Source organism: Camarhynchus parvulus, chromosome 19 (assembly GCF_901933205.1).
Source record: "Camarhynchus parvulus chromosome 19, STF_HiC, whole genome shotgun sequence".
NCBI lineage: Eukaryota > Metazoa > Chordata > Aves > Passeriformes > Thraupidae > Camarhynchus > Camarhynchus parvulus.
The window spans coordinates 7,208,265-7,224,332 of NC_044589.1; the positions used below are offsets into that span (position 1 = coordinate 7,208,265).

Consider the following 16,068-nt stretch of genomic DNA (forward strand, 5'->3'; position numbering starts at 1 on the left):
AGTGCCCGCCCTCGGTGCACTCCCGGTCCCCTTTTCAGCCCAGAGCACTGTCCTAGTCCTGCTCCCAGCCCTTGTCCTGTTTATCCTGGAGGGGTGGCACTGGTCCCATTCCTGTTCCGGGTCCTGTGTAACCCAGTCCCAGCCCAGGGCACCCCCAAATTGCTTCTGTCCTGCCCTGGACACTTGTTCTGGATACAGCTACAGTCCTGGGGCAGCCCCAGCCCTCTACCCTGTGCCACCTCTGACCCTGTGCACCCCACTCCTGGACACACCCCTTCTCCAGGACACGGGGTTGGGCCACACACCCCTTATTTAGGGTGCTCAGCCCGGGATTTTGGGGTGGGTGGGGCGATTGGGGACTATTTGGGGTCTGCTCCCTACTGCGACCCTTTACTTGCACCAGAGGGGACACCCCATGGCGACCCCACAGACACTGGGGGGGTCAGACCCCAGCGGGAGCGGGGCCGTGGGGCCGCACGGTGTCCCCAGCACGGCGGGACAGGCGAGGTGACCTCACCGCGGGCTGCGAGGAGGTGGCTCATGACGTCATGGGGCATGGCAGGGGGATGGGGGATGCTGTGCGGGGGCAGGGGCGGGGGGCTGCGACCACCGCCAGCGCCGCGGCTGAGCGGAGAACAACACCGGGGGGGTTCCCGGCACGGGAGCGGGGGGAGCAGCGGGGAGCGGGGCCGGGAGCGCGGCGCCGGCGGAGGCCGGGGCGGCCGCAGAGGCCCAGCCTTGCATTGTTCTCGGGCGGCAGCCGGAAAACGCGACGCCCGCCCGGGAGAGACGCAGGCGGAAAAGGAAACGGGGCTGGGGGCCCGTGCCTGGTGCTGCGGGGGCGGGAATCGGGGTCCCCCCCCGGCCCCCACCTGGTCCCCACCTGCCGCCTTCACCCCTGCCCCGCCATATGCTCGGGCCCGCTGCCCCGCTGGGGGAGCGGAGGTCAGCTGGGAGGGGGAAGATCAGCCTGGGAAAGGGGGGAATTTGGAGAGGATGCTGATCGCCAGTGGGGTGCCCCTTTGCAGCCCCCGCGGGATCGCAGGCCGCGGTGATGGGCTGAGCGGTGCGGGAGGGGGGGGAGCAAAGAGGAGGATGAAGATGAGGAAGAAGAAGGGGGCGATGCCGGGCAGGGCAACTACAAGTCCCATGAGGCCGGGCGGTGCTGGGGGGGCCGGGGAAGCACCGGGCGGGAGGTGGCGGCCGGCCCGCCCCGCCCCGCGCCCCCCCGCCCCGCGCCGCGCCGCCCCGCGCCGCGCCCGCCGCGCCGCTCCAGCATGCACGGAGGATGCTCGCGTCTTGCTCGGGCAGGAAGGGGCCGGAGGGCAGGTACCCGCTGCATTACCTCGTCTGGCACAACCGCGCCCGTGACCTGGACCGGGAGCTCAGCGCCAAGCAGGTGGGGCGGCGCGGGGACACTCCCGGCACGGCCCGGCCCGGCCCGGCTCCGCTCGGGCTGATGCAATGCTCGGGGCCGGGGTGAGGATGAGGATGGAGATGAGGGGGGTGATAAGGATGGGGTCGCTCTGTGCGCTGGCGGGGCTCTGGGGGTGTGGTGCGTGTCCCCACCTGCCCCCCTGCTCTGTGCCTGCTGCCCCCGGGGCTGCCACCCGCGGGTCCCCTGCATCCTCCAGCGCACGCAGCCCCGAGCATCCCTCCGCACGTGTGCCCAGCTCCCCGCCAGGCCTCTGCAGACCCCCGGCGCGCACCCCGCTTCTCAGGGTATTGCCACCCCCCTGGGGGTGCAGCTTTCAGCTCCCCACTCTCAGGGTGAGCCCCTCTGGGGGCGGGGGGACACGGGCCCTGGTGCTGTCGGGGCGCAGCCCCCCAGCCTCACAAGGGCTCTTCTCAGGGTGAGGGGAGCCACTTTGTCCCTCAGCCCGGGAACCTCCCAGCCGCCCGGTGATGGAGCGGGGTGTGGGTGCTTCCCCGGCGGGTTCCCAGCCTCCCTCTCCCCCGTGGCGATGCAATTCAGGTAATTAAAACCCAACCCCGAAGACGCAGGAAACCGCAGGCGCTGGAGGGAGGCTGCCGGGGAAGCTGTGCTGAGCATCCCCAGTCCCTCGGCCCGGGTCCTCCAAGCCCAAGGCACTGAGGGCCGTGCAGGGTGGACCCTGGTGATGCACGGAACGGGGGTCATTGTGCCGCCGAGCTCCCGCCGGGATGCAGGCGATGGCTCCCGCCACACCCGTCTCCATTGTGGGGTCCAGCCGGAGGCTGCGCCAGCATCGCCCCGGTCTCCCACCCCACGGCCAGTGTTTTTATTTTCCTGCTAATTTGGGGTCAGCCTTCCCAGGAGCTCAGCGCGGCGGAGATCAAAGCTGGGCTCGGCAGACGTGGGGAGGTGGAGGGGCTGCGGGGGGGCTCTGACCCGCTTGCCTGCAGAGAGGCTCCAACCCTCCAGCCTGGGAAGTGCGGGGGCTCTGCCCTGGCCCCCGCTGGCATTTGCTGGGGGAGAGCAAAGCCAGCCATGTGTGCACCCCAGGGGTGCAAGGGCTGGGGGGGGGCATGGATGCTGCAGGCAGACTCTGGGGCAGGTGGGGGCTTGGGGGAAGGAGGTGAGGGCCAGCCCAGGCTCCCTGCTCTGTCCAGGGCATCCAGGGACACGGCTCAGGCCTTATCCCTGCCAGAGCATCCCCCGGGTAAGGGGTTGGGGCTGGTGCTGTTGAAATGCTGGAGGCTGGGTGCCCCCCTGCCCAGGGCTCTGCCCTCCCTCTGCCTTGGTGACCCTCACAGGGCAGTGGCTCCACGTGCTGCCCCACCCCAGTGCAGGTGTTTGGGGTTGGGAAGCACTGGGGCAGCTGAGAGCATTCTCTCCATGTCCTCGTAAGGGCTTTGTGTCTGTCACCCCCAAATTGCCACCATGGGCTCCCATCCACACTTGCCTCCACAAGGGAGCGAGGGTCAGTGGGTCCCCTTGATGGGCACATCACAAGGATGTGCAGGCAGTGACGTGGAGCCTGTTGTGCCAGGACACCCCTGACCACAGCCTGCCCCCTCAGGCGTGACAGGGACCCGGGGCTGTGCAGGGACAGCAGTGCCTGGCACCATCTTCCCGCGCTGGCTCATGTCCCCTGATGCTACCCAGGAGCAGGAGCTGGGGCTCTCCAGCCCGGGGACAGCCCCAGTGCAGGGCTGTGCTGTGCCACGTGCCCGGCTGGCACAGGAGGAACGGCTGGGCTGCGGCTCTGCCCTGCACTGCTGCCACCCCAATGCCACCCTTGTCCTCGTCCCCTGTGGGTGTCACAGCCCCAGGATGGGCAGCACCTGGAGGTCTGTGCTGTGGTCCCCAAGGTGGAGCCAACCCAACACCGGGGCTCAGGACTGAGCTCTTGCTGGCCAAATCTGGGTCATGCCGTGTCCCCTGGGGTGGCTCCAGCACCGTGTCCCCACACTGGGGACCCTCATCCTGCCCAGTGCTGGGGCAGGGCTGCAGCTGGGGAGCCCCACTGAGCCCCCACCCCCAGCTGGGGGGTGATTGCCTTAATTAGAGCAGTTTCATTAGTGCAATTAAAAAGCAGCAGTTGCCTGGAGAGCGTTGGAGCGACACATTGGCTCCCAGGGAACTGGGGGGCTGTTTTGCTCCCGTGGTGTGGGCAGACTGGGGGGTCCCCCTACCTGGTGAGTCCCTGGGGATGAGGGACATGGGAATACACAGCCTGGGAAGGGACAGGAACATCCCTGGGGCAGCAGCAATGCAGGACATGCCCAGAGCAAGGCAGGGATGCGCTGCAGGTGAGACTGGGCACCAGGCAGCCCATGCTCCACCTCTGCCCATGCCCAAACACCTCTGGCTGCCCACCCCAGCTGGCACCTTTGGCTCCTGCACCCCAGGTTTGTTCTCCTGAGGGTGGCCTCCCCCAAACCAATTATTTGGGCACTGCCCCACTCCCTCCTGCCCTGGCAGCATCTGAGTGCCCCTCTCTGGGCGCTTCTACCCCAGCTGGGTGCTGGGGGCACAGAGGGTGTCCCCCCCTTCCCCGAGCCATGTCCCCAGCTGGGCATGGGTGTGGCGCTGCTTCCCACCCGGGGAGCAGGGCCCGTGGGTGCCGGGGGTGCCAGCGCACCAGGGATTCCTCAGGGCTGGCTGGGTGCCAGGCTCCGGGTTTGGCACAAACAACGGCAGCCCCAGCGACGGCTCCCCAGGGCCCCGGGGATCCTCGGAGCAGCCGCTCCCGCAGCCGCCGCCCCCGGCTCAGGCAGGGGAACACGTGCGCCCGCCGCAGCCCGGCCCTGGCAGGGAGAGGGGGGCTGCCGGCAGCTGCTGCCTGGCAACTGGGCACAACCCCCTCCAAATCCCAGAGGTGGGGGCTTTTCTGGAGCTTGCAGCTGCACTGAGATGCGCAGAGCTCTTTGCGCTGTGCCAGGGGCATCTGTGCCCCCCGCTGCCATGCCGTGTGCCTGCCTGGAGGGTGCAGCCCTGCCTGGCTGTGACCAGGTGTGCTGGGTGCTGGCGGCCACCGCCGTGCTCTCCATGCCCTCCCCGTGGGTCTGGCGGTGGCAGCAGGGAGAGGCTTTGAGGTGCCTCTCTTGGGGGAGGTCAGAGGGGTGGGGCTGCTCTCCCAGATGCTGTCAAATGTTGGCTGCTTTCTGTGTCTGGGAGCTGCACATCTGTGGGAGAGCAAGGTCTGGCCACCCCAGTGATCTCAGAGCCTCGTTCCTTCCTGGCAGGCCGACATTGAGCAGCTGGACCCCCGAGGACGCACTCCCCTGCACCTGGCCACCACGCTGGGCCACCTGGAGTGTGCCAGGGTGCTGCTGAAGCATGGCGCCGACGTGGGCAAGGAGAACCGCAGCGGATGGACAGGTGAGCTGCTGCCCTCCATCCTCCTGCAAGCTGCCCTGGTGCAGACACGGGCATGGAGGTGGGCGTGGGCATGAGCATGGACACAGATGTGGACATGGACACGGGCGTGAACACGGGCACAGGCATGGTAAAGCTCCCCAAGGCACTGCTCACGTGGTGCTCTGTGCCTGTGGCTCCTGTGCAGCGCCCAGCTCTGCAGTGCCATGTGTGCCACGCTGTGCCATGTGTGCCACGCTGTGCCACGCTGTGCCACGCCATGCCACGGCCCTGGGCACTGCCCCTTTGCCCCCCAGTCCTGCAGGAGGCTGTGAGCACCCGTGACCTGGAGCTGGTGCAGCTGGTCCTGCGCTACCGGGACTACCAGAGAGCCATCAAGCGCCTGGCGGGGATCCCCGTGCTGCTGGAGAAGCTGCGCAAGGTACCTCGCTCAGCAGGGCTGAGGGGCTGCAGCCAGGGCTGCCCCTGACCCCGCTGTGCTCTCCACAGGCCCAGGACTTCTATGTGGAGATGAAGTGGGAGTTCACGAGCTGGGGTGAGCTCGGGGCACAGCGTGGCTGTGGCGGGAGTGGGAATTGCCCAGCAGAGTCCCCCAACCCCAGCACCCATCCCCATGCCCAGGTTGGGGATCACCTGCCTCCTTTCCCCCTGACACCCCAAGCTTGCAGACCCCCATCCTGCCAAGGCATTGTGTTCCCCAGGTGTGTCCCCACCCAGCTCAGCCCCCTCGGGGGTGCAGGTGTCCCCATCCCTGGCTGGGCTATCTGCATCTCTCCCCAGTGCCCCTGGTGTCCAAGATCTGCCCCAGCGACACCTACAAGGTGTGGAAGAGTGGCCAGAACCTGCGGGTGGACACCACACTGCTGGGCTTTGACCACATGACCTGGCAGCGGGGCAACCGCAGCTTCGTCTTTCGGGGACAAGGTGAGGTGACACCGCCGTGTCCCCCTCCCTGGGGAGCGGTGCCGGGTGACACGGTGGGGACCGTGGCTGTCCTGACCCCATTCCCTGCAGACAGCAGTGCGGTGGTGATGGAGATTGACCACGACAGGCGGGTGGTCTACTCGGAGACGCTGGCCCTGGCCGGCCACGACCAGGAGGTGCTGCTGGCTGCTGTGCAGCCCACCGAGGAGCAGGTGATGGGGCGGCTCACGGCCCCCGTCGTCACCACCCAGCTCGACACCAAGAACATCGCCTTCGAGAGGTGGGCTGGGGTGGCACCGAGCCCACCCCCGGGGGTGCTGGCACCCCGGGCTGTCCAAGCAAGTTCACGGTGCCCGTGTCACCCTAGGAACAAATCCGGGATCCTGGGTTGGAGGAGCGAGAAGACGGAAATGGTGAATGGGTATGAGGCGAAGGTGAGGGGCAGGGAGCTGAGCTGCCCAGGGGGGTTGTAGCTGCCCACTTGGTTGTAGCTGTGAGGTGCCCACCTCTGCCATCCCCCCTCCTTGGCCAGGTCTATGGCGCTTCCAACGTGGAGCTGATCACACGGACACGGACCGAGCACCTCTCAGACCAGCACAAGGGCAAGAGCAAAGGTGGAGCCAGCGCGGGCTGGGCGGGCAGGGCACCCCCGGCTCTGCCCTCACCCCCTCCTCTCCCACAGGCTGTAAGACCCCCCTGCAGTCCTTCCTGGGCATCGCTGAGCAGCACGTGGGGCCCAACAATGGGGTGAGTGTCTCAGGGGTCGGAAGGGGTGGCCCTGCAGTCAGACCTCCCCTCTCACCCCACGGGGCTGTGCCCCCATGCAGACGCTGATCACGCAGACCCTGAGCCACGCCAACCCCACTGCCATCACCCCTGAGGAGTACTTCAACCCCAACTTCGAGCTGGGCAACCGGGACATGGGACGGCCCATGGAGCTCACCACCAAGACGCAGAAGTGAGAGGGGAGCAGCCGGCAGGGACTCCCTGTGTCCCCTCCTCCACCGCTGCAGAGCTCGAGGGGGGGACAGGTGGGGGTCCCCAGCCCAACGCCTGTCCCTGGCAGGTTCAAGGCGAAGCTGTGGCTGTGTGAGGACCACCCGCTGTCCCTGTGTGAGCAGGTTGCCCCCATCATCGACCTCATGGCAATAAGCAACGCGCTCTTCGCCAAACTGCGGGACTTCATCACCCTGCGCCTCCCGCCCGGCTTCCCCGTCAAGATTGGTATGGGCTGGGCTCTGCTGCTGATCTGGCTGGCACAGCCAGCTTCCCTCCTCGTGTTTTTTCCCTTTTCCTGCAGAAATCCCCATCTTCCATATCCTCAACGCCCGAATAACCTTCGGCAACCTCAATGGGTGTGACGAGCCCGTCAGCTCCCTGCGGCACAGCCCCAGCAGCGAGGCACCCTCGCCCAGCAGCGACTCCTCCAGCGTCAGCAGCTCCAGCTCCCTCAGTACGTGGGGGACACGGTGAGGTGGGGTGGGAAGGGCTCCCAGTTGGGTCTGGGGGTACAGCTGGTGGGTCGCAGCAGGGTAAGGGACGCACAGCTGGCAGGCTGGAGTAGGGGGACCCCACGGGGGCCCAGCCTGGCAGGCTCTGCTCTCCCCACAGCCTCGTGCCGAGCGTGTGAGATGGACCCGGCGCTGTTCGAGGTGCCGCGGGGGTACAGCGTGGTGGGCACCCACCAGGACGCCCTGCGGGAGGACGAGGATGACCTGCTGCAGTTTGCCATCCAGCAGAGCCTGCTGGAAGCGGGCAGCGAGTATGACCAGGTGGGCACTGCCACCCCTTCACCTCCTCCTGGCTGAGAGACCCTGCTGCCCACCCCATCCTGATGCCACCTGGGATCCTCACTCACCCCACTTCTCTCCATCCCTGCATCCCACGGTGGCGTGTCACAATTCATGCTGGGTGGGGGGGGCTGTTTTTTGGGGTGCCACCCTCCAAGCCCCCCTGTTTCCCCGGCCGCAGGTGACCATTTGGGAAGCACTGACCAACAGCAAGCCGGGCACCCACCCCATGTCGCACGAGGGCCGCCGGGGAGACAGGTTGGTAAGGTCTGGCCAGCGCCCTTGGGAGGGAGTGGGTGCGGGGGTGCCGGCCCCGCGGGGACCCCCTGAGGCCCTGCTGCCCCCCAGGACTCCCCAGCACACGGCAGCGCCGCGTGCCCCCGTGGCGCCGGCGGCGGGGGCGGGCAGGGCGCCGGGCGCGCTGTTCCCCAGCTACGCGGAGCAGCTGCGCCTGGCCATGGCGCTGTCGGCGCGGGAGCAGGAGGAAGCGGAGCGCCGGACGCGCCAGGAGGAGGAGGATCTGCAGCGCATCCTGCAGCTCTCCCTGACGGAGAAGTGACCCCGCACCGCCGCTGAGCCCCCCTCGCCCACCCCCGTGGGGATGGGGACGTGTCTGGGGACGCAGAGGGGGGAGCCGTGTGCGGGGAGCCAGTCCAAGAACTGCGGAGGGCGAATGGGGAATGGGGGAGCAGGATTTGGCCCTGGGAGAACGTCCCCAGAGCTGGGGTAACAGTGGGGTGAGGTGGGGGCACCCCACAGCAGCGCAGGCTTGGGGCGGGTGTTGACCAGGGAGGGGACCCCACGGACTGTACCCCTTCTCCAGGACACCCGTACTCCCCCAGCCGCCCCACGGGGTGCTGCTCAGCCCCTCACCCCAGGGAGGGTGGGGGGCACATCCTGCCCCGGATGGGTGGGCTGCCAGTTGCGTGGGGTCCCGGGGTGCCCCCAGAGCCAGGGGACTCTGCCCAGCTCCCTCTTCCCCCCCTGCCCAGGCGCTACCAAGTGCACTTACCCGGGAGCTGCTCTGCCTGCCAGCAGGGGTGGGGGCTCAGCCCTATTGCACCCCGCAGCCAGCGAGGGGCTGCACAGCTGCCCCCCATGGCACGGGGACTGCTGGGGCAGCTGAAGGGGTGCCTGTGGAGGGCAGCCCGGTGTCACCCCCCCCTTAGCCCTGCTCGCACCCCTCCACCCTGCTCGGATGCCCCTCCTTGGCAGCGCTGCACCCCCCGTCCCGGGCACTGACCCCGAGAGAAACCTTACGTCAAATGGTGCTAACCCCGGCCCCCTGCCCCGGCTGCTCCCCCTTTGCACACGGGGGGCCGGGGGCTGCGGGGTGGGGGGGGCTGGGCTCGCTCCCCTGGGACTTTTCATAGCTGGTGCCCCTCCCTCCACCCACCCGTGCACGCCACAGCAACATCTGGGCCAGGGCCGGGGGAGCCCGAGCAGCTCCGACCGCGGCCAACACCAATAAATGCTCTTTAATGTTCATCTCTCTCGGCCTCCCTCTGCCTGGGCCGGGGGGTCACAGGCTGTGGGAGCTGGCAGAGGGGTGCAGGCAGCACCCCTGGCACGGTGGTCCCTTGTCCCTGGTACTGCCACGCAGCCAAGGGTGGCTGAGCCCTTTATTGAAGGGGTGCAGGAGCAAAGAGCCGGTTGGGAGCACCGCCGAGAGGCCGATGGGGCAGGGGGCAGTCAGGGGGTGATGGGCTGGGGGTTAGCACCGTACACAAGCACATCCTGGCCAGGGGGGCCCGGCAGCTCCCTGTGCTGGGAGGTGCTGGTGCCCAACGTGCAGGTCCCCGTGTTGGGGTGCTCGGCAGCCCCAGGCTGCGGGCACTGAGTGGGACCCCTCGGGTGCTGCAGTGGGGTGCCCATGGAGCAGGATGCCACTGATGCCAGTGGAGGCGGGTCAGGGTCCGACCCCTGCCTGCCCCCTCGGCTCCTGGGGAAAGAACTCGGCTCCGGGCTTCTGCCCAAGCTGGGGACTCGGCTTTAATCCCCGGCAGGCCGGGGCAGTCCTGGCCCTGCTGTGGCCACCGTGCTAGTCCGTGCCGTTGGTGAACTGGCCGAGTTTGTTCTCCAGGTCGGAGATGCGCTTCTCCTGCGCTTGGACCGTCTCCTTCAGGGCACGGATCTCCTCCAGCACCTCCTCCAAGGCTGGCTGCTGCAGGGAGGGGGGACACAGGGTCACTGATGAATCAGGCCCCTCCCATGCCACCCCAGGGCAGGGGGACAGCCCTGCTGCCATGTCCCTATCCCCGGACACTCACAGAGAAGTCTGAGTCGCAGGTGGAGTGCCTGCGTTCGGGGGCCTGGCGGGGGTTTGCTGTCCAGGATGTTCTTCTTGACCACCTTCAGCTCCCGGTTCTTGATGGGGACGTACCCATCCCGCAGCGAGATGAGGATGGGCTCTGCGTCCTTCCCCGACAGCCACTCATCCGCCTCCAGGGCGGCTCGGGGCCTGGCGTGTCGGGGTAAAGGTCATCCTGGAAGAGGTCTGACTGCGGGGGCAGAGAGACCATGGTGAGATGTGGGGTGTCTCCCCCAGGCCCCCATCTCCCCTGGGACCCCCCCCCAGGCTCACCTTGCGTGGCACCGTCATGACAATGGGCTCGCACTTGCGCTCATGCAGCTTGAAGAACCTGCGTGGGGCACAGGCACTCAGGGCCCAGCTGACCCCCCTGACCCCTCTGGCTCCCCCCAGCCCCCCTTGGCTCTCACCTGGCGATCTCACACTTGCTGACATCCAGCCCACGCTTGGGCATGAAGCCCATGACCCGCTGGGGCTCCTTGCTGCTGTAGGTGTTCAGGTAGTGCACGTAGGGCGCCTCGTCTGTGATCTCGAAGTACCGGATGCTGCTGTCACCCTGCGGGGTGGGGACAGCTGTTAGCCAGCCCTGGCACCCTCAGGGACAGGGTGACACGGGAGGTGAACCCCAGGGAAGGGGGGTTACCTTCCCACAGAGGTAGACAATGCTGGAATCGGCGTCGTAGAAGGGTAGCAGGACCCCGTTGCTCGTGTCCATCTCTTGCAGGGCAATGGGCTCCTCAAAGTTATTCTGGGGGGCAGTGGTGGAGGGGTGTGAGCAGTGACCCCAAAACCCCCACCCTGGTTAGTCACACACATTAGCCACGGCACACTGGGGGACAGAGCTTGTCCCCTCTGGGGTACCCAACCCCCCAGGCAGGCAGCTTGGCATGCCCCCCAGCCCCTCTCCTGGTTACCTGCATGGCTGGGTTCCCCCAGCTCGGCTGTACCCCCCTTCCCCAGCACCCCCTGCCTCCCAGCCCCCTCCCCACCCCAGCACTGCACGGCACACTTGGGAACTTGGCATCTTTTGGGAGGGGGATGCAGCAGACACGGCATCCTGGGGCGGGAGGGTTAGCAAGGGGTCTGGGGGGGCCAAGTTCCCAGGGCAGCACTCCATGCGGCCTCGTTACCGGGTCCCACAAGCCCAGCTCCCGCTGGCTCATTCTGGTAAAGCCCGTGGTAAAGATGTGTCCTTCCCGTGTGAAGATGGCCCGCACGGGCCTCAGCCCTTCGTGGGGGGCAAACCTCTCCTGGGGGGAGGGGGAGACAGTCAGCACGGGGCACGGGAAGGGGGGAGTATGGAGGGGGTCCGGAGCTGTCCCCCAGAGCAGCCGTTGAGTCCCATTCCATGACGCTCCCTAAGCGCACGCGTTGCCAGAGAGCGTCCCCAGCACCCAGAGCGTTCCCGGCTGGGCTGAGATCTGTGGGATTGGCGCTGGCCAGGCTGGAGCCGCTGTCTCGTACCAGGTCCCAGAGGCCCAGCTGCCGCTCGCTCATCCTGCTGAAGCCCGTGGTGAAGATCTTGCCATCGGCCACGAAGATGGCGCGGATGGGCCGGGTGCCGTCGTGCGGTTTGGTTTTCTCCTGTGCCGGCGTTAGCGGGTTAAATCAAACACAGAGACCGGCGGAGAGGGGTTAGTAGGGTCAGGCAGGCACTGGGGGGGACCCCGGGGTGGGATGGGGGGCACAGCTGGGGCACTCACCGCTATGATCTGCTGCTTGCGGGGGTCGATGACTCGGACCTTCTTGTCCTTGCACGTGGTGACCAGCAGGCTGCCGTTGCGGTTCCAGCCCACGTTGTAGATGAGGTCGGTGTGCATGTCATCCAGAGCCAGCAGCATCTCCCCAGTGCCCACATTCCAGAGGATCACCAGGTTGTCGCAGCCTGCAGGGGACCGAGGGGGGCAGGTGCTGTCACCCCATGGATCTCCTGTGACCCCGGGGAGGGTGACCCGGGACCCCCTTACCTGCGCTGAGCAGGACGTTGAGGGCGGTGGGGTGCCAGGAGATGATGCTCACCCGCTTGGAGTGTCCCTCCAGTGTCACCACGGGCTCCGTGATGTTGCGCACGGGGACATAGTCGGGGATCTGCCACACCTGGGGGGGGACAGAGCGGGCGTTGGGGATCACCCTGTGTGTGAGCACTAAGCGGATGAGGGACTCGGAGCCAATTAACCTCATCATTAATCCCGGCTCAGCCTGCGGGGAGTGTGGCGAGGGGACGCCTCCATCCTGGGGTGCATCCCCAGCACTGGGGGTGCTGGTGGGCACAGGGAGTGGGGCACGGCCGGGGTGCAGCCCCCAGCCCCCCCCGGCTATTCCTGCATGCTGAGTCGCCAGGGAGGGTAAATTTAGCACAAACTGCTGCATCATGGAGCGAGCAGCCGCCGCCAGCGCGAACGCATGGCACCGGGGCTAAAAATAGCCCAGTGACACTTCACAGGCAGAGAGGGGGGGGATGCTCTGCATTGCTCCCCCTGCACCTCCCACGCAGCGTCCAGCCCCTCACCATGACAGTGGTGTCCTCCGAGGCGCTGGCGATGACGTTGTCGTTGTGGGGACACCAGTCGATGTCCAGCACTGGCGCCGTGTGTCCCGTCACCAGTGGGTGGTTCTTGTCCACCCGTCCTGTCTGCAACGGTGAGGGACCAGCGTGAGTCCCCCAGGTACCCCCCAAAGCCCAGCCTGGCCACCACAGGGGTTGTGGCACAAATGGGGATGTGCAGGGGATTCTGGCAGTGGCCAGAGGTTTGTACCTGCCTTGAAGGGGGAAACTGAGGCACATGGGGCAAATGGGGTTTACCTGGCACAAGGCCCCATAGGGACACAGAGGAGAATCATGTGACCCATGAGAGGCTGTTTTGTGTCTGCTCTGATGGCAGGGTGGGGTTGGGGACCCTCTCCCGGTTTCTCTGCCAGGGTTGGCAGGGCAGACCCCCGCTCCACTGGGTGCTGCTCCCTGGGCATGCTGTGCCTCCAGGGAATTGGGGCTGGGAGAAGGCAGCTGGGGGGTTTTCCAGATCACCTCGCTTGCCCCAGGGATGTCACCCTTGGCAGGTGCCAATGATCACCCAGGTTGTTCCTGCCCTGAGCCCCCGCATGAGGAGGGGGTGTTAGGGCAAAGCTGGGGGGCTCTGAGGCCACAGCAGGTCCCCAAAAGCAAAACCCATCACCATATTCCCCCCAACACATCTCAGCAGCGTGACCAAACCCCAGCACCCTCCCCACTCACCTTGGCAAGGGGCAGGACAATGAAGGCCCCGCCACCACCGGACTCCACAATGATGGCCACAAACTTGGGGTTGACAGCACAGAAGGAGCTGTCACATGTCACCTTGGAGACACGGATGTCCTCGTACATCTGGTCTGCCTTCACCGGCTGCCCGAAGACGTGCCGGAACTTGCTCTGGCGCACCACGCGGCGGCTCATGGCTGGGGGGACACGTCAGGCCACCACCCCCCCTCCTGGCACGGCTTGGAGGGGTTCAGTCCCCTCAGGCCTCGTGCTCCGAGAGACTCCTCCTGCTCCGGGCACAGCGGGAAGCCTGGGAACACTGAGGTGGCGGGGAATGAGGATGGGAGATGGCACAGCCCTGACCGCAGAGCAGGGAGCAGGGACAGCCCCTGTGCAGGGATGTGGGGGTGCTGCAGGGGCTGGGGGCTCTCAGCTGCTGGCCAGAGCCACTTGACACTGGGCAGGGACATGGCTGTGCCATAACACACAGCTGAGCTACGCACTGTGGCTGTGCCATGTACCACAGATGTGATGTGCCCCATGGCTGTGCCATACCCCACAGCTGTGCCATATCCCAGAGATGTGCCATACCCCATGGCTGTGCCATACCCCACAGCTGTGCCATGTCCCAAAGCTGTGCCATGTACCGCAGATGTGCCATACCCCATGGCTGTGCCATACCCCATGGCTGTGCCATGTCCTGTGGCTGTGCCCTGCCCTGTGGCTGTGCTGTACCCCACAGATGTGCCATGCCCCGTGGCTGGCACTGGGGTTGGCACATGAGCTGCTGCAGCAGAGCAGCAGGGTGGAAGGGACTTTGGGGTGGACATAAAGGTGCCGTGCACCAGGTCACAGCTTGTGCCCTTGTATCCTGTCCCCCTGTCCTGCATCAGTGGCCCGAGGTTGCCTGGCCTGACCCAGCAGGCGGGAGGAGGGCTGTGCCTGCAGAGCTGCCTGCTGGTGGCTCACGCCTCCCTCCATGGATCCCTGTCCCGTGCCACACATCCCTGCCACCCACTCTGCACCCCCACCTGGGTAAGAGCCGGGCCTGGCACAGCCCCACGGGCACACTGGGGAGTGGAGGAGCCCCCCCCATGGCCTCAGTGGGGTCTCCAGCCCTCAGCCACAGCTGGGCACGATGCCCACAGACACCCACCTCACCCCCCCAGCCTGTGCTGCTCCTGGGACCTGCCCCAGGGGGAGACTCAGACACTCAGCACCCCAAAACCCTTGGAGCTGAGGCTCTGCAGCACCCATGAGCCACTGGCTGCCCTGGGGAATCCCCTGTGCTCTTCTGGGTACACAGCCATTGTCAGGAGCCACATCCAGCCACCAAAGCATGGCCAGGCACCCCTGTCCCCAGCCCACAGAGCCGGTGTGGGCAGAGGCAGGAGCAGATCTGCTTCTCCGTGTCCCAGCCGGTGGATTTTGCACAGGGCACATGCAGCACCCTGCCAAACCACATCTGCCCAGTCCCTGAGTGTCCCTGGAGTCCTCACGGCACTTCAGCATCATCTCTGGCTTGGCTGAGCTGGGTCTAAGGGGCCCAGAGCCTGGCTACCGTGCGGGGCTGGACCACGGCAGTGCCGGTGTCACCGCCCGGGTCTCAAGCATGGTCCCCAGCCCCGGGGAGGAGCGAGCAGGCTCCGAGGGGACGCTGCCCCAGCACCTCAACCATTGCCAGCGGGAGCAGAGTCTGGGGTGTCAGCATGCAGGGCACGAAGGGACGGCCTGGCTGCCCGGGCAGGGTGCAGGCAGCGGCTGGGGTGCAGCTGGGGGGCAGATGCGGTGCAGGTGGAGTTGAGCGGGGTGCAGGCAACGTGTAGGGTGCAGGAGGGGTTGGTAGGAGCAGGTGGGGCGCTGGCAAGGTGCAGGCAGGGCTGAATAGGGTGCAGGTGTGGGGTGCAGGCGTGAGAGCTGGGTGGGGTGCAGGCAGGGCGCAAGCGGGGTGGGATGGGATGCTGGCAAAGAGAGGTGGGGTGCAGGTGGGGTGCGGGCAGGATCCGGGCAGGACAGCCCCGCTCCCCGCTCCCCGGCCGTGCCATTACGTTGCCACAATTGAATCCGCAGCGACTGCTCGGGAACGACCAGAGGTCACTGTCCAAATATAGCCATCTCCGCCGGCGGGCGGCGAGGGGCCGGGGCCCGGGGGGCTCAGCCCCGCTCCCCGCGTCCCCCCGTCCCTCCCCACCGCGCTCCCGCCGCCCCCGCCCCGCGCCCGGCTCCCACCTGCGCTCGCTCGGCGGCTCCTCCGCGCCCGGGCGCGCCCGGCTCCGCGCTGCGCCCGCTCGGCTCCCGCTCCGCCCGCTCCGGCCGCGCTCAGCCCCGCTCCGCTCCCCCGGCCCGGCCCGGCCCGGCCCCGCTGGGCTCCGCTCCGCCCGGCCCCGCTCGGCTGGGCTCGGCTCGGCTGGGCTCGGCTCGGCCCCGCGCGGTGCCGCTGCCGCAGAGAACAGCTGAGCCGAGCCGGGCGCCGGGGCCGGCACGGCCCCCGCGGCGGGCACCGGAGGGAGGGGAGGGGGGCCCGGCCCGGCCCCGCCTGCCCCGCACCCTGCCCGGCCCCCCGCTCTGCCCGCGGGGTCGGGGGCAGCCCCGGCACGGCCGCCCCCGATCCCGCCCTGAAAGCGGGGGGGTCCCAAGGGTGGCCGCAGACCCCGGCCCGGCGCGGGGGAGCCCCTCGGGCTGGGAGATGGGGGGCAGGAGGAGCCCCCGGAGCCTTTCTGAAATGCTGGGAGAAACCCAGGGGCGGGGCATCACCCCGGGGGTCACTTCTGCACAGGGCTGTGACCCTGCCGTGGGTCCCCCCACAGCCCGGGGCCAGCCCAGCCCCACAGGGACCACGGCCATGGGCTGCTCCCGAGGCTCCCAACACTCACGGGGGCATCCCACGGGTCCCCACCTGCCCCAGGAAAAAAGGGTCTGCAAGGCCCCCTCAGCCCCAGCCCAGCAGGATGGTTACAGGCACATCCAGGAATCAGATTTGGGATTCAGTGAAGCCCAGCCCTGC

General features: G+C 67.6%; 2 protein-coding genes across 3 annotated transcripts; one reads left to right on the forward strand and one right to left on the reverse strand.

Moving 5' to 3' along the window:
- The first annotated feature begins 1,247 nt into the window (after positions 1 to 1,247).
- On the forward strand, positions 1,248 to 9,004 carry ANKRD13B (ankyrin repeat domain 13B). 2 transcript variants are annotated; one of them, XM_030962793.1, is made up of 15 exons: positions 1,248 to 1,399; positions 4,672 to 4,807; positions 5,101 to 5,225; positions 5,294 to 5,339; positions 5,585 to 5,728; positions 5,819 to 6,008; positions 6,096 to 6,162; positions 6,261 to 6,342; positions 6,411 to 6,475; positions 6,556 to 6,686; positions 6,795 to 6,952; positions 7,029 to 7,181; positions 7,340 to 7,500; positions 7,700 to 7,776; positions 7,951 to 9,004. In XM_030962793.1, exons 1-15 carry the CDS (start codon positions 1,289 to 1,291, stop codon positions 8,075 to 8,077), a joined length of 1,773 nt encoding a protein of 590 aa, XP_030818653.1. In that variant the 5' UTR covers positions 1,248 to 1,288; the 3' UTR covers positions 8,078 to 9,004. The 2 variants fall into 2 exon arrangements, with proteins under 2 accessions (XP_030818653.1, XP_030818652.1); XM_030962792.1 differs by having other exon boundaries at positions 7,700 to 9,004.
- Positions 9,005 to 9,449: 445 nt separating this feature from the next.
- CORO6 (coronin 6) lies at positions 9,450 to 15,352 on the reverse strand. Its single transcript, XM_030962794.1, is given in 13 exon segments — positions 9,450 to 9,682; positions 9,789 to 9,821; positions 9,823 to 9,968; positions 9,971 to 10,019; positions 10,103 to 10,160; positions 10,240 to 10,385; positions 10,473 to 10,577; positions 11,294 to 11,413; positions 11,533 to 11,714; positions 11,797 to 11,926; positions 12,339 to 12,461; positions 13,062 to 13,383; positions 15,294 to 15,352. Coding segments are annotated over 12 exon segments (1,413 nt in total). The 5' UTR covers positions 13,260 to 13,383; positions 15,294 to 15,352; the 3' UTR covers positions 9,450 to 9,559.
- Between the last annotated feature and the right edge of the window lie 716 nt (positions 15,353 to 16,068).

Coding starts and splice junctions, on each gene's coding strand:
- ANKRD13B (XM_030962792.1), top strand. CDS start 1,289: ATGCTCGCGTCTTGCTCGGGCAGGAAGGGGCCGGAGGGCAGGTACCCG. Junction 6,009..6,095: donor AAGAACATCGCCTTCGAGAG/GTGGGCTGGGGT, acceptor GTGTCACCCTAG/GAACAAATCCGGGATCCTGG. Junction 7,501..7,699: donor CGGGCAGCGAGTATGACCAG/GTGGGCACTGCC, acceptor CCCCGGCCGCAG/GTGACCATTTGGGAAGCACT.